Genomic DNA, 17760 nt, shown 5'->3' on the forward strand with positions numbered 1-17760 from the left:
GGGGCTTGCGCAAAAAGCAGAAGCTACCGTAGATTGTGGATGGCAGTACAGTAGTAGAATGACGAGCTTCGTCAAATTATTTACACAGTTCAAAAACGTACTCATTATTTTTTGCCATACTGAACTGTCGAAAGAAAAACCTGTGCTACAATCAGCGAGCTAGTTTTGTTGATGTTCATAGTGACGAACTGCAATGTACAGCTTTACATTTACTGTAAACGAAGATTTTATTAACCGGTCGAACCGTTAAATAAAAGGCACATTTCAACGTACTCGTAGCCTAAGACATACAGCATTAAATTAACAGCATCACTGCGACATGCAAGAAGTTCAAATCGCTCCAGAAAACACACATCACTCAAAATCCCCTCTAACCGCTAAACCCCACCTTTCAACCTCCATGCGCATCAGACTCACCATTAAAAGCAATGAAACACACCCAAAAATCACACAGACAGAAGCACACTGCCAATGATCCTGTCGGCAAGCTCAAAGGTGCTCGAAGGCGGATTACGCATACGCGCCCGTTTCCGTCCGCCTGTCATGAACAAACCCAATTTAGTGGCAGATAAAGGACCTCTGCTACCAAGCCATCTGTAACGCACCTAATGATGCTGGTAATATCGATACCAGATGGCCACTCCCAGCACGGCAACGGCGGTGGCACCGGCTACAATCATCCACGTCCGGGGTGACGCGGAGTTCACTGGTGGAGGTGAGCTGGAAGCTGCCCGCGATGAACGATTTGAGCCGTTCGACTGCTTTGCCGCCCCACCCAGCATCCGCTGGTACATGGCTTTCTGGTCAGCGTCGGACTTTTGCTTCTTCTTTCTTAGAGTAGCGTATTCTTCGCGCGCTTTCTGCAGAAGTAATCCTGCTTTGAACGCTATCATACCACTAGAGGACATCGTACTGTAGAGGTCACCAACACGATTCTACACCGCACTTAAAATCTAACGCTATTCACGAGAAGGCATAAGTTATTTTCTGTAATTCATGGATCAATTGGCATTTATTTGCGGTCACGCTTGATTTTTGAGCACTGATTAGCGAGTACAACCTGCAGCAACACGACTAATCTAGTGGAATAATCAATAAACACATATTCCTAAATATATGTTCGTACCTTGGAGAAAGACTCGCCCACTAAAGCACCCTTCTGGAACACATCTTCACAAGCTTCACAGGCCAGGTCGTAATCGCCTTTCTCCCGGTAAATCCGGATTTTGCGACATAAAATCTTACCATTATTGGGATCGTATTTAAGGGCATTATTGACCGACTGCAAGCTCTGATCCCAGATTTTTTCCTGCAAAAGAAAAACTTCAGCACCTACGCCAAAGGAATAGCCGCCAGACATAATTAATTATGCGTAAACAGAAACAATTCCCACTACTACTAGATCTATCGCGTGCTAGCATAAAGCTTACTTCAACTTGTGCCGACGATAAGTTCCCGTACGCTCTCGCCTTCGCCGAACCCATCTGAGCCACATCTTCCGGTGTCATGTAAGTGCCGACAGGTGCTTCCAGTAGATGCACAGCTTTCTGGTAAAGCCCCAGAGCCGATGTAGTTTCCTTCCGTAAATACCAGAAGTTGCCGCGATCGACCTTGTTGTTTCTGAAAATTAGCACCACAATGTATCGATTGCAGAAGAGACGATTCTTCGATGCTTCTTATAGAACTGCTTAAATGTAAAGCTGTATACACATGCGATCATAACTGAAATATGTCATATCGCTTCTTATTACGCAAAAGGAACATTATCCACTTCCGAAAATCGATCACTGTGATTGATACGGACGACGATGCCGCACACTTAGGCTCTCGTCGACAAATATAAATGCATTAAATAAGTAATTAGCTCTGGTAAACATCCACATACGCCATTCGAAGTCGATCAGCTAGAGGAAGATGCTCCGCATCAGGAAGCCGTTTGGCACTTAGCAGTTCCACCGTGTACAATAAGGTTGCATCAGAGGGAATCCCGCTTTCCGGACTGCGAAAACAAACAGCACGTTCAGGTTCAGAATGCAGATACGTTTTTAATGATACAAAATATTTCAAACTTCGAAAATTTGAAAATGATTTTGACCACTTAAAAAAAACCACTTAACAAGTTTCCATTTATTTTTCAATATACAGTATTAATGTATGCACATTTACACGAAGCCGCTGAAGAACTGTTAAAAACGAAGAAAATTTTACACTAAATTAAGATTCCTAGAGTAGATGTTCCGTGTGACCCTTAGATACCATGACAGTTATAAACGGTATTATCTGCGTGATAATATCCAGTTGCGCCGTTCACGGGGTTAATTAAACATTTCAAAGACGTTAATGTTAATGGCAACACAGCCCTACAATTCACGTACTATCCCATTTCGCCATATCCAAAGCGCGGTTGCATCTTTACTTCAGCAACTTCTCCAATGTTCATCAGCTGTACAGCCAAATCGAGACCGGGAATCACCTCCTGATCGCCCACGACAAAATCCAACTTGTCATATTTATCCACAATTGTTGCGACAATTGACGTATCGAAGGCGTTATCCACAACCCTGGCACTGCATTGCACGGATGCCTCATCGCCGCGCTCTGGCCGACTGTCTGGCTTTCCTTGGCGAAGTATCTGCATAACAAACAACAGATTCTCAACCGATGAAAGTACTGCTTAACTGCTATCCCCATACTGACCTTTTTCATTAGCTGTCCATTGCCGACAAGATCCTGCCACTCACTTTCGGCTTCAGCTAGTTTCTCCTCAGCCTTAGCGGTGGCCAGTGCAACATCCGTATCCCTGATCACGGTTGTGGTTTCGCGGGCCACTTCAGCGGGTTTCAAGTCAGGCACGTACGGGACGGGACACGATTCCGAGACGCCTTCCACATTTTCTGTATGCGCATCGCCACCGGAAATTGTGCGTAAAAGTTCCGCGTCTGCAATCATCACAAAGTGCGTTTTGCGGTTGACTGATGGCTGATTGTTACCCATCACCAAAAACACCAACTTCAATGATGTAAAATGATTTAAAATAATATAAAAAACGGTAACGTACAAGTTCCTACTTCCTCGTAAATGGTATAAAAAATGCAACAGCATAATAACACTTACTTATCAACCTTCGTAATTTAATCGCAACATCAAGACAAAAAAGCAGGGGCGTAACTATCGTCGTATTCGAAAAATCTACTCAAAGCTTCAAAATATTCTTCAGTAACAGAATTCCTCGTGCCTTATATCTAGGATGGGCATTCATACAAAACTGAGATCATAAACATCTTTAAAGCTTTAAAGTTTGAAGTATTTCCATTATCTAGCGTCTAGCGAGAAAGTTTGTAATAATGTTGAAACCTCTACACGCACTAATCGCTACTGCAAGAATATTAAAAAACTCTTTGCGTATTCATATACCTAGTTGTATTCCTCAAAAGTAAAATTCTTATGTTACTCCAAAAATAGTTCAAGAAGAAACTAAAAAGTTTTTACTGTTTACACAATGACAATACTGGAATACAGAACACGCGATAGGCGAAGTAAAAGCTGCTATACTCGAAAAGCTGACGCAATGCAAGAGCCAGCTTACTTACTTCCATAATTATCGGTTACGCGATATCCGTCCCCGTGCACCTCAGCTTCCTCCAACTCGTCCTTCATCACGGGCGAAAAGAAATCCTCAGTGCGACCGCTATCAGCCAAGGATTCATCGGAGACTGGCGAAGTGAACGCCGAATCGTCAAAACTGGGATCATCACGCACCGTGGTGCCAGTGTGATATTCCGGAGACTGCGGGGTTTCATCGGCTTCAGTGCATTCCGGATGCTGCTCGCCCTTAGCAGGCGTCTGAAAGCGGGGAGAACCGGGAGAACGTGAGCGAGGATTATCGTTGCGGATGACGGTGTCGCCTGATTCGCCACTGCTAGGCTCCTGCAGGTCCTGCAGCACCGGATCATCTTCGATTCTCTCCTCTGCGTCGCCTGTACCCTGCTTGGACACATCGCCTTGCTCGTGATCCCCAACAGAGGTATCCTGATCATGATCATCACGCACATGAGTCGCCGTTGCGTCGTTCTCGTGGGTAGTGTTTTCCTGGTCCATTGACAGCACACTTCTGATTACCGTGTGGGAAATAACTCCAAGTTCAGGCTGACAAATGCCAATGGTAGACTGTTCAAGTTCGTCGCCAAAATACGGCAGAACAAGGTCGAAGGAACCAAGCAACAACTATTATCTGCGTTTCAGTTTACGAAATCGAAAACCTGTTCCGAAAATAACAGGCTATTACAATTTTTTATACTTTCTAATTCTACCATGGCCCATGGGTGTGTTATTTATGTGACACTCCTCCCTTGTGAACGAAACACGGATCGGCAAAAGCGGGCCAGCTGGAGCCTGGTAGGTAGCCGAGAAATGAAGCCCGGAAAATTGCTACAAATCACTTGCATCACTTTCAACCATTTGCTGCAGGTCACTTTCACGATGTTTGGCTGATATTGTTTTTTTTTAGAATTTTTTGTTGTTTCTACAATAATCTACAGTTCTAGCTGCAGCCTGGAGGGTCATTTCCGGTCAAATCTTTGGTGCTGATAATGCAACCGCCCCCAGATTCTGTAATTTTGTCTTACTAACCACTACCGACATTTCTATGATCCTGGTACGTCATATTGCTCGCCTCAACCGTAAAGTGTTACTGTTTTACCAAACCAGAGATGTCGGAGAACAATTCTGGAATCTCGATGCAAATTTTTTAGGTCCGTTAGGGCTTGATTTACTATAATAATTTTTTTATTGGTCCAATGATTGATCGTGCATGGGTAGAGCCGGCGCCGGCGTGATTCCACGAGACGACGGCTACGGCTGTGAATCGTGCCGTAAGTACTCTAGTCTATATGAATGGTCTGTGACGTCACCGTACACACGTTTAGTTAGTAGGTCGACGACACGACAACTTGCATCCGATCGGATCATCAGCATTTCAATTTTTCATAGCGATTGAGATTATCATCATCCAGTACTGTGATAGAGTTTCTCCCCCTGTTCCCTTCCCCTTCAAGTTGAAACGGTATCGATGATCGTCCGGGGTCAATTGGTAAGTGTAGACGAAACGCTCTTCAAGCAGTTCAGCCTGTTTACCGTGTTGTAAATGTTTTCTCTTTCGAAGTCCCGCTGCGTAAATCGGGCACGATTTTTCGCTCTGCGTTTTATAAATGGCAGAGATTGATTGTTTAATGTGTTGACATGATATTGATCTCGAGCATGGTATGTTTTATCAGGAGTACTCTGTTTTATCTGATGGGAGGTAGTAGCCATAGCGATGCGTGATGACTTGCTTTCGCTGCAGTCGCAGGCAGAAAACTGATTTTTTTGAACTGAAACGCGAGTTATTCTTGTTAGTTTTGGATCGGATTTGACAATCGAAACCTGGAATTATTTTCCTGATTTTTGTTTGAAATCCCATGTTTGATTTGGGTGAATTAACTGTGGTTATTGAGCTTTGCTTAGGAGTCGCATTCCAGACTGACTGATTTCATATTGCGTTCATATCGTAATAACACGGTTTATTCTTTTGGCATCCAGAAGATCCAATTTCTTGATGATTTTTGAATTTAGCACATTTTTTGTAGTAAATTTATCTTTTAGACTTGCTGATCTGAAGATCTTGACCGACGAAAGTCAAGGCTAGTTGGATAAGCGTGCACATCGTCATCATGAGCAGCTCAGAAGAAGTGTCATGGATATCGTGGTTTTGTGGTCTCCGAGGCAATGAGTTCTTTTGCGAGGTATGGTCCCTCGCAGAAGTGATTGTTCTGCCTTGAAGCAGCTAAATTAACTGCTTTGATTCTTCAGGTTGATGAAGATTACATTCAGGATAAGTTTAATCTAACGGGACTGAACGAACAGATCCCGCATTATCGACAGGCGTTGGATATGATTCTGGACTTGGAACCAGGTTAGTTTGAATATCTTTCTGGATTTCTGACCATGCATGGATGTTGTTGTCGATAGCCGTTTCATGCGTTGTATGCTTGCATCCACTGCTGCATATTTGGCACGGTCTGTTTGTTCGTTCATAGAAGAAGAACTGGAAGATAATCCCAATCAAAGCGATTTGATAGAACAAGCTGCTGAAATGGTAAGTGTTTTGCCTAATGTTTCGATCGAATATTCTGATGTATTCATCTGTCGTCGATAGCTTTATGGACTGATTCACTCTCGATACATCCTCACTAACCGCGGCATCGCACAAATGGTATGCATCTCTCATCGCGCGCTGCTCGAGTGGGAAAAGTCATGGGTTGTTTTTTTCCGCTGCTGTTTGTAGGTTGACAAGTATCAAAACGGAGATTTCGGGTATTGTCCGCGTGTTTATTGCGAGAACCAACCAGTTCTCCCGATCGGACTGTCAGATGTTCCAGGTGCGAATGCAGGGATGATCGGTTTTGCGAATGCTTCTGCATGGAAATTCAGATGCAATAAATTGTCGTTTTTTGCGCATCAGGCGAAAGCATGGTGAAGCTGTACTGTCCGCGCTGTATGGATGTTTACACACCAAAGTCTTCGCGTCATCACCATACGGACGGAGCGTATTTCGGCACGGGGTTTCCGCATATGGTGTATATGGTGCATCCGGAGCTGCGACCGAAGCGTCCGCAAAATCAATTTGTTGCTCGGTAAGCAGTGAAAGTATTTGTTCTTGATTGCGTTATGAATCTTTCTTGCATACTTTCGATCGTTGGGCTGGTTCTGTCGATGCACAATATTTTGCCTCGTGCAAATCTGGTTTTATAGAGGGTTGTGATTCTTTCGAAAACTCACAAGTGTTACATAAGTTTGAGCGATGCTTTCGTGATCATTTTGCTTCGTTTTGCGATTCATCCGTCAATCATATCGGGATTCAAGAATCCGAGAATTTGGAAACTACTTGGAATGTTTTGCTTTGGAAGTTTTTTGAATTGACTTTAGTCTTTAGTTGCTAACTCCACTTTCGTCAGTGACTTGTTTAACTTGTTCGATTCAAAGACAAATACGCTTCTTCGTCAAGTTTTGATAAATGTTTTCGGCACTTTCCAGCTGTTTGTATGGGACATTGTTGTGGATCTTGTAGCCTTGAACTGACGTGAAGCAGACTGTACTCGTAGGGATTGCACAGTACAGTATTGTAGTACAGTTATGGTAATCTGTACAGCGCTTTCAGTGGCTAACGGTTTCTGGTTGTTTTGCTTTGTTCATTGAAACAATAACCGAGCATGCCCTACTGTTTCCGGCTTTTGTTTTATTTTGCATAGGCTGTACGGCTTCAAGATCCACGAAAAGGCATACGAACAGCAATGGAGAGCGGCTTCATCCGCTCCCCGCTCAAATAATGGCCAACCTGTGACATTGCATGGCCGTAATGACGCCTGGTAGTCGCGTCCCTGACCGTCCTTTGTGATTATTTTCATTCCCTCTTTTAAGGCATGCTTTCTCCTTTTTTGGTTGCTGGTTGTGGTTGATTATTTGATTACGGTGCATTGACGTAACATGCCATGTTCCTTAAACCGTGTATGATTTGTTCTTTCCAGTTTATTTGGGTTCAAGATTCATCCCTTGGCTTATCAGCTGCAGTACCAGGTACGAATCCTCAGATAATCTGAAATTGTTGGTACAAGCCATAAAATCAAAGTAAAACCGCTGCTTAAATGCATTTAGCTTCGGGAAAATTAGCAAATAATGCATTATTCGGCTTGAGTCGAGACTTATTAGGTAATGTTTGTGTGTTTTTGTTACCATGAATATCTATCTGCGTACAATGAGTAGCAGTGTAAAGTCAGACAATCCTTTCGTGGCGCGGGCGCGAAACAAGTATCGATGCTTTATAAAATAAATTTCCGCTTCTCTTCGCGGCGTATGCTTCGATTGCATCGTTATTCTATATCTGGCGATTGTATCTATAGCGAAAACAACTTGACAACATTAACCTGTGAATCTTTCAGGCAGCAACGCAAAATCAAGCGCCTCAACCGGCCCACAAGCCGCAAATGCCCCGTCAAGAACCTTCTCGTACACGTGCTCGTAGCCTTTCGAAATCGCCCAATAACAGCGACACGGGGTTTCCTGTTTCGCAAGGTCGTCTTCCGTGGAACCACGATAAATAACAAATAACTTTTGATGGTTACTTAATTAATTTGCCAGTCGTGTTAAGTTTACCATTCTTCTTGTATGTCGGTTTGTGCACTTTACATTGCTGACTCGGTATTTTGTCGCCGCTTCTTTTTGTGTTTTACATTCTGCCACTGTATCATTGCTTGTTTCTGTTGTTCACAATTGACAGGGTTGCCCGTGTTTCGAAATACTTATTTAATGGTACCAATCGTTGGTTTTCGTCTGGTCGTTTGTGCAAAAATATAACTGTATAAGTTATGCAGTTTCATATTCTCATGCCGTATTTTTTATAAAACCGCTTGCAACATAATGCAGATAAGAATGCAAAGGATTTTTAATCGCAAGCCTGTATTCATCACTTTTGGCGCGTTTTCTTTACTGGCCGGAACCATGTCCCTTGTTGTAATTATTATGGCAAACCCCTTGCATTACTAATAATTATTATTTGTAAGAAATATTAGATGCTTTGTGACCACATGTCACTCTATATTGCAGGATTAACCTTTGTGCACTCGCCACACCACCTCTTTAATTTAATCAATCTACTGTTCAGCTGCCGCACAAAATTTGTACTTGCAATGCTGGTAAGTTTGCTTTATATAATACAATTGACAAATTCCAATAATACGAATTAAATAAAGATCCTATTAACTTTCAGATTTTGTTTTGACACTATAATGGTACAACATCTGGTAATTCATTTCATTATTATCATTTTAGACATATTGCGAAAGCGACATTTTGGACGCACTGCACATTGCAAAAGCGTTGCACTTGAGTAATGAGTGCAGCATATTCTTTAGGCGAAGATGGCACTAGCAAAGCTTGTCGATTATGGCCGACGTTCCACGAAATTACGAATGAGGTCTCCTTTGGAGAAGAATGATACAAAGTTCTTATCACACCTCTCAAGTGCTTTTTGGTAACATGATGGCGCTGGTCACAACCGAGTGTCGGCGAAATCTGATCGACCATACTGGCCAGACTGGCCTACTACATGTATTTACTTACGAAGAAGGGATGGACACCGGGAGATAAGGGTAGCAAGGGGGCATGGTTTTGTTAACGTGCAAAGTTACAACAGCAGTCGTAATACCACTGGTCAAACAGCCGCTACATATAGACCTTGGACAGTGGCACCACTACAAAACATTGTGCTCGATTTTACCTCGTTGAAAGTGGTTTTATCAATGGTTTGTTATCAGTAGTGCAACGCTCAAGTACGCAATTGCATTTGTAATTTTACACTATCTTTCGTAATTTCATATCTCTTATTAGTTTTAAGTACGGAAGTACCACCGTAACGGCGACGTAACATGAGGCCGATATTTGGACTGCTTCTCTGGTTTCCTCTTTTGGGTGTTAGCTACTTGCTGCTGATGTTATTTAATGTATTAGCGCAATTCTTTCTGACGTTGCTGGAATTTTGACAGTTTTATCCGGGATATATAAACGGCTAAAACTTTGAGTCTACCAGACTTCGAGCAGTTGCAAATATGGAAAAAGCGCCGCTGTTACCAAAGCGTTATAACGGATGTCATCCAATTAATTACGATGCTACGGTAACGTCGGTAAGTTATGCAGTAATATTACTTACTGTATTGATAAGGTAAACAGAGCGCGTACTGTACATGCTTTTACATAAAAAAGTTCTAGCCGGAAAAAATTGACTTATATAATTACGAGTATGCTTTATGCCTTGGAAAGCTTATTCACGAAATGATGTATTGGCGTTGCAACCTTTACTGTGAGTGTTTTCCTTTTTGATAGGCCTTCATTAAACCGGATTATGTACAAGGAAACCGGAAAAGTGGGAATCAAAGGTCATGTGCAACATCTGAAAAAACGAATAGCCGAGTCAACAACCGAATCAAGAATCTTTTGGCACATCCATTTGGAAAACTAGCTGAGCTGACAAAACGCGAACATAAGTATGTTCACTGGTTCTGGGCCTTAATTCTTGGCCTGCCACTTGTTAGTGTAACAGTACATTTAGTCATATATAATAATATTATCTTCCGGATCCGCTGCAGTGGAAATTTAATAACGCTGTTATCTAAATAACTATTATTATTATACGTACAGAACCGGTGTCCGGATACATGTAATATGTATCCGTAGGAGCGCGACCGAGGTGGCGGGGCATTCATTTACGTCTGACGAGTCTCCCCAGGCTTATGTTGCTTCATGGCGGAAATGTAGCGTGAGTCCAGAAGCCGTCCAGTTCGACAAGCCAACAGCGATGTTAACGCCATGCGACCTTTCGCGGAATGTCTGCGGACATTATGACAATCCCCTATACAACCCGCCATTGTCGGAATCTGCATCGGGTAACCCATTTTGTCGAAATTACACTACGGGTTTAATACTGTGTTAATATTTTTCGATATCTTATCATAAATTTACCGGCGGTTAAAAACAAGGTACCCCTACTTCGGTAATAACGTACTAGTGTGATTATGATCAGTAATGCAACACAATCTACGAGTACTGTACTTATTTGTTACAGTAACTTTGTACTTAAAGGCTACTGTATTTGCTCCTGTGTTGTAACACAGTGTTACAACACAGGAGCAAATACAGTAGCCCCCCCCCCCCTAAAAAAAGCCCCCCTAGAGTAAATATCCCTCTTTATTTCTTGATCATCCATAGAACCTGTAGAACTAACGAGCTTGGCCTGGTTGACCTTTCCTGTTCGCACCGGCATCGCCCACCAGACCATTGCGGCCTTCGCTGTACAAGCAAATCCACAGTGCACCGGCTGCTTGGAACTTGTTGTCCATCAATTGTCCAGTGCCAACTGTGTCGGTGACATCACCACCCGGATCGTCGCCGCTCGCCACTTTGACGGAGCACGCTTCGTTAGACTCCGATCCCAAGGCTGCGAGAAGCCGTCCGTCGCGGTATTCGCCGACATTGCCTTGCACATTCCCGGTCAATACGCGATTGAAATCCGCTCCGTACGACATCCAGATCGGTTCTCATTGATTTACGACATTCCCGTTACCATAGGTAAAGAAGAGATTATTCAAAAACTGCCTTTTTTAAGTACTTGATGGTCGGAATTTTGCAGAAACTCACAAGGAATGGACGCGAAGGATGTCCGGTAGTGACGACGCTGACTATACCAGTTCGACCACATCCAGCGCGTCCATTGATGCAGCGATGACTCCAAGTATTTCATTCAGCAAGTGGTACTGCGGCATTTTGGGAACTCAAGGATTATGAGTGCAACAGTTTACTCATTTGTTTATGCTGTACGAATTTAAAAGTATTTATTGGAACTATTATATTTCAAGTTTTATACTCTTTGTTTAATTTCCAAATTAGTCGGTTTATTGTTCGTTGCGCATGGCACTGGGGATATCACACTCACACATATGTTGCAGTACTACAAGTAGTAATTAATGCTGCAATTCCCACCACGGTGGTCCACTGTAGATTGTGGTCCACATTATGATTATGACCACTGTAGACTGTGCCAGTTTTTGCAGTTTTAATAAAATTAAAACAAAGCGTACAATAATATTGTATCGTCGCACAAAGCAAAAGCACCCAAACAGGTGTATAATTGACTATATTCTCTAACAATATGATACAGCGTTAACAGCGGATTAATAACATTTTAACCATAGATCCGATGATTCCGATCATTCAGTGGCACTTGCACCACGATACTGTGTTTGCAGTACTTATATATCGCAATACCGGTATGTTTTGGATTACGTTTACCTGTTCAAACAAACTCCGGCTGTATACCGAGCAGTAACCCGAGCAGTAAAACCGAGAAAAAATGAAGAAGGTCGAAAATTAAAAAACCCAGCAAAACTCAATCATTACCTATAAACTTTACCAATGATTTCCAAAACCCAAAGACAAAAAAGATGAATAGGAAGGGTACTAATGATATTAGTCGGCTACTAGCACTCAAAGGTGTTCGGTTTCAGCACATACAACTTTCGTCGGCTATATTTTGTTTTCGGCAAGCTAGAACAGCTCATCTTCCCCGAAAAACCTTTCGAGTGCCTGCAGACTTTATTGTTAAAGATCAGCGAGACAGCGACAATAAAGAGATGGCGGTGCAGTGACAAGAAAGTGTCGGCGCGGCAAACGGCAAAAGCTTATCGGTTCATATACAGTTGTTAATAGCTTCCATTGGCGCACCCCAATCACCGCACGGTGGGGGACATGTTTATGCATTAAGCAAATGATGTATCAATAAGCACCACCAGGCAGCCGTCATCGGGAACACCAAGATCGAAAAACAGTTTAGGTTTGACCGTTGTCCCTTCCTACGTTTGCCCAAATGGACTGGGATTGGACTAACTAACTACTTGAGCATGCAGCGAGCGGTATGTGCAGTTTGATTGGACGACGTCGCGTCAAATGCAACCTGTAGAAAAGACCAGAAAACCGCCAGAAAAATGCTTCATCTCAAAGCAAAGAAATTTATTATAAAAGAAGAAATACGAGCATCAGCATATAGTTTCATCTAAATAGCTACATCTAAATGGTTACATCGAAATAGATAGTTGCATCCTGCTTGTAGCGACTTCTTCTTGACGATATCGGTGCGGAGACATTTCTTTGCTGGAATAATTGTATTTTTTACCATTTATTATATTTTCAAACCTGGCCATGTACAGAATAGGGGGTATGGAGAGGCAAGTTCTCTTGCCAAAACGCGGTAGCGTTAACGGCTCCTTGCACTCATTGTCCAGTGACTCGACTGATTGTGCTGATGGGGTAAGCGAAGTTTAATTAGGCTGTTGCCGAAAAGGCTGTCGTTGCTGATAACTGCCCACAAGCTGTGGAGTTTTAGCAATTTGTTGTGGGCGTTATCGCCAGTTAATTTTTGCGGTTTTGTAATCAGTCTTAGCGAATCCCATTTTTTTATTTTAAAAAGGGCGGCCACCAAGAACGCAACCAAAGGTCATACGCAAAACTTGGGCGTAACGGTGGTCGAATCAGCAGCAAACTGAAAAGGCTTTTTGGGCAGCCGTTTGCCAAATTGTCCAAGCTGGTCAACCGAGAAAAACGGTAAGAAACATCTGCACTTGCGTTTCGGTATAATTTAGCATGATTTTTCGAAACGGAATGGAAAAATGAGCAACTATTACACATTCCTGTTGCATCTAAATGTTTTATCCCACGACACAGATAAACTGACTTGCTGTAATGCTTCTGTTGTGATAGATCATATTACTTTAATATTATTATATAAATCCGTACGTACAGTACATGTACTGTTATACAGGACCGTAATTCTGCTTGCATTACGCTGAAAGCTTTCGGTCCATAACGCGTTTTAAAATTAGTGACCCACGTACAGTCTTGGAAGGACCACACGCGCCTCAGGACGACTATTTTGCTTCACTGTCGGCGTGGCAGGAAGGCGGCCAAGAGAACTGCCACTACAACAGCTATGCCGGTGCACCGGTACCGCCGCTGCCACCAAAACGCCGGCAACGCCTTCCTGTCGATTACTACAATCATCCAGTCTGGAAAAAGCCACCCGGTACTAAAATTTTGCGGTTTGCGAAATAGGGAGACCTTAATTATTATTAAGTATAGAACATGTAATTATAACATTAAATATATAACATGTACTGAGTGACAGTAAGACTATATCCTGTTTCGCTGGATCAATCATTCCGTAAGGTTGCGAAAACAAGCGTTTTTGCTGTAGCTCCCATGACCGAGCTGACCGGCCTGCAGTGGTGGATGGCTCCAGTGCAGACCGCCTATGCGCATGAGACTCTTCCCGCATTCGCCGTCCACGCGTTTAATCCGCAGTGTACCGCCTTCTTAGAACTGGCTTTATATGGCATTCCGGAGGTGGATGACGAATCCTGCGATGTTGACAAGTGGATTATAATCGACCGACAGCGGTACGATGGTCCCCACTTGATCCGGCTTCAGTCTTGCGGCCATACGATGCCGTCCATAGCGATCTTCAAGGACATCGTAATCCACATTCCGGGTCGCTACGCGATTGTCATCCGCTCGTTTCAATATCCAGATGAGTTTTTCGTGATGGCGGAGATTTTCATTACCAGAGGTAGCTATTAATTCCAAGTACAAATCGTAGATGTAATGAAGGTTCGAATTTTGCGTTTGCCGTGGTTAATGAATTGTAATATTATCTTTTCAGTGACCCGTGGAGACTGGCAGCGCAGTATTCTAGATGACCCAGATATGTACTATATGTACTACGCGAACTCCACCCTGTAATTCATTCACAACATTCAATGGCGAGTATTTGTCTTGTTATAGCCTTGTTTTTTTGTAATTTTGTTCAACAACTTCAGAAGTTTATAAAGCGCTTCTGAAACTTTTTCACGTAAAGGTAATCCTCGTTTACTTGCATGATGCATCGTATATATACCTATGCACTTATTACAGCATTTCTGCATAAGTGTTCAGTTTTACGAATCTGTCGGGTTGACTGTACCAAGTGTTCTGTACTAACGAATAAGGACTGTAAAAAGTACTCCTGGTGGTCCTATATTATCATTATGCACTTGATGCTTGTAAGAATTAATGTCGTGTTAGTAATGCAGTTAGTAATGCAAGTATGCAAGTCTGCACATTGCATAGTGAAGTGTAACCCAGCGTATAGAATTTGCACTATCGTTTTGGTTTCAATAATCACAATCAAATCAACGGTCTACACCGAAACACCGAATAAAGATCTTCTTATGTCTTTACACAAAGTTCTCAATATGAGAATCACCGACACCGGCCAATTTATCTGTACCATGCATAAAAAGATACAGTCTGGCAGGCATAAACCCTACCGTAGGTTACGTAGTTTCTCAAAGAGTACGTCCTTTGATTTACGTAATTTTCTGTTCACACTTTGCAGCATAACTGTGCTGATCACGGACTTGTGAGCTGCACTGACATTTTCTCGATCATTTCCAGCAAATCCTGATTGAGGCATCGGCATCGAGTTTGTCATCCAGATCTTTCTGATCGGCTAAACTTTCAGGTTTCGTTCTTATTTCGTCGGTGTGCGTGGTGCCATTAAAAAAGCGCTGAATGGTTCTTGACCGGGAACTGATATGATTGAATCGAATGTTGACCGGATACTTGTACATTCGTCGTATAAATCCTTGCAGAATCCCGAAATCACAAAGTTTCCTGTACGAACAAAAGGAAACGTAATTTTTCACTGCCCTCGCGAAGCAATCATGTGAGTCAACAATGAGACGAAAAGAATGATCAAGCATAACCGATTTACTTACTTTTGGTCCAGTTTCTGAATGATGTTACTGTGCCTGGCTGACCAGTCAGCAACCGCAACACCATGTTGCATGTCCCCCAAAATAGTCATAATATCACGAATTCCAGGCGGATCATTCTCTATAAATTTAGTTTATTTATTGGTAAATAAATATAGATATTTTTTCATCCAAATTACTACCCTTTATAGTTTGCTTTCTTTCCAACAGTTAAAAACTTACTATCGCGTGCAACAAACTGGATACATTTTTCACATAATTCAGCATCACAGAGAAATTTCCGAATGGCAGGAGTAACGCGATACACATTGGATAAATTAAACGCCGGCACAACCCTCGCCACACCGTAGAACCTGGAATAACGCTGCAATTCATTTTAGCGAATGTCCAATTCTCTGCTCACAGTAAATGAGAATCTTATACGGCGCACAGTTCATTACACGTCAACAGCATGAAAGCATCCACAGGAGGACATATTTCGCTTTAATAAAAACCAAAATGTTTTGCTTGTCTTATGTGCTTTAATATATGCCTAGTGTGCACTGTGTATCAAATACCAAATCAAAAAAACTCACATCATATTCTGGACGCAAGATTTCACCAGATCTCCATCGGCATCCACCTCGTCCGAAATCTGATGGACACTCCGCGTTCCATCAATCAGTGGTACAATCTGCTTTGTGGTTAAATCCTTCTCCAGAGCAATCAGTCCTTTCATATCCGACACCAGCACCGGGACGTCATAGTCATGCACGACAATGTCTGAATTCCGGTCGGGCGGGACAACTTTCAGGAACAACGTGTTAGACTTATCTGGAAAACACAGGAATAAACTACTACAGTACCATGCAATATTAACAAAGTACTGTAAGCCAGGAATATAGGCCGTTGACCGTACTTATCGCAATCGAACACCGCCCAAGTGAATTCAGTTCATGCAAGAGTTTTTCCATCAGCTGCGGGAGGGTTCGTTTTGATTCCGGTTTTGATAAAAAATTCGTTTCGACCTGGAACGGCAATAATGCAAAGTAAATTTGAAACAGCGGGACAGAAAAGCTCTAAGCCATGAAACGCTACCGCTTACTTACTTCGACAGTGCGGAGATATTCGCCAAGCTTCTTGACGATCGATTCGTATGGCCGGATATCGTCCTCACAGTCATAGACAAAGCACAAATTAAATATCAGGGCATTACGCTGATATTTCGTATTTTCAATCAGAACAGGATAGCCAAGGATTTTGTAGTCGCCGGCAGTTCTGTAACGATAAAAAATACGAATGCAATTCAGTAATGACAGATTTCACAAGAGAGTTCTTTATTTCATGTACCAACTAATGCAGTGAAATGTTTCACGCCAGGAAAACTTCTTCCAATAGCTAGAGTACAGTACAACATACAGATACAGTACATGTCATAGTATGTTACTGCATGTCGTTTACATTGTCAGCACGCTCGACGTTAGTTCCGGTTTGGTAATTATAAAAGAAGAAATCTGATCGTCGAAAATCCCCGTGGTGGTAAATTTATTTTCAGGAACCTACAAAAGTCAGAAATAAGATGAAAGCCATGCAATTTTAACGTTATGTAGCCTTGCTCTTACAATTAATCATACTTCTACGCTTATCAATAATTAACGTAATTTAGGTGCGTAATCTACAGAGCATGCTTGTGCTATGCGTCTCAACACTACAGAATACAGAAAGTATTCTCTAGGAAATCATTTGCAGGAAATCCATGCTTACTTCGAATACTATCTTTGGTCCAGCAACGTTATCAAATTCACTGAAGAAGATGTGGTTGATTTTGGACACGCTTCGCATTAAGGAGCACTGGTTGGGCAGCGCCAGAGGTGGAAATATCAGATCGTCCCTCTGGACGTCAGGCAGCAGAGGCCCCATCGTACTGACGTAGCGTTTTACAGCCGAATTTGGTTTTGCAACCGAAACAGCGCAGCAAAACAGATGCAACGCTCCAAAGATCCAAAAAACGAAACCCAATAGCTCGACCCAATGGGATACAAAATCGGGATAATCCGCGCTGATTTCACAAAGGCGATAAAGTGGCGATGTTACTGCAAGTGCGAGCGCACACCGAAACATGTGATTCCCGTTGCATCAGCCCACGAATAATGAGCCAGAGTTTTTCAGGAAAGAGATGTATACAGCCGGTCTCTATATCCCTCGAGGAACATGTTTTTGTAATGTTATGAATTAACATATAATTCTCATATTCGAGTAATAATTCGACACTCCAAAAGACAGGCGGAAAAGAAAATGTGAGTTGTTGTTGTGTGACATTTCCAACTTTCGATCAGCTGTTTGCCTGTTTCTACGTTAAAATTCCACCTACCCTAGACAAGGACGCTCGCTG

At 42.5% G+C, this 17760-nt stretch overlaps 4 protein-coding genes across 9 annotated transcripts; 2 read left to right on the forward strand and 2 right to left on the reverse strand.

The window, feature by feature from the left end:
- Nucleotides 1-211: 211 nt before the first annotated feature.
- LOC129586727 (peptidyl-prolyl cis-trans isomerase FKBP8-like) lies at nt 212-4345 on the reverse strand. Its single transcript, XM_055480090.1, has 8 exons — nt 3591-4345; nt 2698-2939; nt 2376-2632; nt 1886-1999; nt 1431-1620; nt 1127-1309; nt 606-860; nt 212-538 (listed from the first exon to the last, which is right to left on the reverse strand). Exons 1-7 carry the CDS (start codon nt 4096-4098, stop codon nt 606-608), a joined length of 1749 nt encoding a protein of 582 aa, XP_055336065.1. The 5' UTR covers nt 4099-4345; the 3' UTR covers nt 212-538.
- Nucleotides 4346-4789: 444 nt separating this feature from the next.
- On the forward strand, nt 4790-8357 carry LOC129586729 (casein kinase II subunit beta). 5 transcript variants are annotated; one of them, XR_008690192.1, is made up of 11 exons: nt 4791-4871; nt 4933-5089; nt 5641-5780; nt 5848-5950; nt 6075-6133; nt 6194-6250; nt 6323-6416; nt 6500-6671; nt 7287-7455; nt 7563-7611; nt 7974-8064. XR_008690192.1 is itself a non-coding variant. In XM_055480094.1 (10 exons), exons 3-10 carry the CDS (start codon nt 5709-5711, stop codon nt 8133-8135), a joined length of 768 nt encoding a protein of 255 aa, XP_055336069.1. In that variant the 5' UTR covers nt 4790-4871; nt 4933-5089; nt 5641-5708; the 3' UTR covers nt 8136-8357. The 5 variants fall into 5 exon arrangements, 4 of the variants coding, with proteins under 4 accessions (XP_055336069.1, XP_055336070.1, XP_055336071.1 ...); XM_055480094.1 differs by lacking the exon at nt 7287-7455 and having other exon boundaries at nt 4790-4871; nt 7974-8357; XM_055480095.1 differs by lacking the exon at nt 7287-7455 and having other exon boundaries at nt 4856-4871; nt 4930-5089; nt 7974-8357.
- Nucleotides 8358-8661: 304 nt separating this feature from the next.
- On the forward strand, nt 8662-11652 carry LOC129586728 (uncharacterized). 2 transcript variants are annotated; one of them, XM_055480092.1, is made up of 7 exons: nt 8662-8726; nt 8946-9007; nt 9576-9713; nt 9913-10073; nt 10264-10472; nt 10795-11154; nt 11216-11652. In XM_055480092.1, the coding sequence occupies exons 3-7, from the start codon at nt 9639-9641 to the stop codon at nt 11368-11370; spliced, it is 960 nt and encodes a 319-aa protein (XP_055336067.1). In that variant the 5' UTR covers nt 8662-8726; nt 8946-9007; nt 9576-9638; the 3' UTR covers nt 11371-11652. The 2 variants fall into 2 exon arrangements, with proteins under 2 accessions (XP_055336067.1, XP_055336066.1); XM_055480091.1 differs by lacking the exons at nt 8662-8726; nt 8946-9007 and having other exon boundaries at nt 9477-9713; nt 10228-10472.
- A 3114-nt stretch (nt 11653-14766) lies between these two features.
- On the reverse strand, nt 14767-17708 carry LOC129586735 (GATOR complex protein NPRL2-like). The gene is made up of 8 exons (XM_055480103.1): nt 17133-17708; nt 16830-16927; nt 16478-16646; nt 16288-16396; nt 15965-16202; nt 15612-15742; nt 15393-15510; nt 14767-15288 (listed from the first exon to the last, which is right to left on the reverse strand). Exons 1-8 carry the CDS (start codon nt 17487-17489, stop codon nt 15060-15062), a joined length of 1449 nt encoding a protein of 482 aa, XP_055336078.1. The 5' UTR covers nt 17490-17708; the 3' UTR covers nt 14767-15059.
- Between the last annotated feature and the right edge of the window lie 52 nt (nt 17709-17760).

Source organism: Paramacrobiotus metropolitanus, unplaced genomic scaffold (assembly GCF_019649055.1).
Source record: "Paramacrobiotus metropolitanus isolate TYO unplaced genomic scaffold, Prichtersi_v1.0 Parri_scaffold0000022, whole genome shotgun sequence".
NCBI classification, from domain to species: domain Eukaryota; kingdom Metazoa; phylum Tardigrada; class Eutardigrada; order Parachela; family Macrobiotidae; genus Paramacrobiotus; species Paramacrobiotus metropolitanus.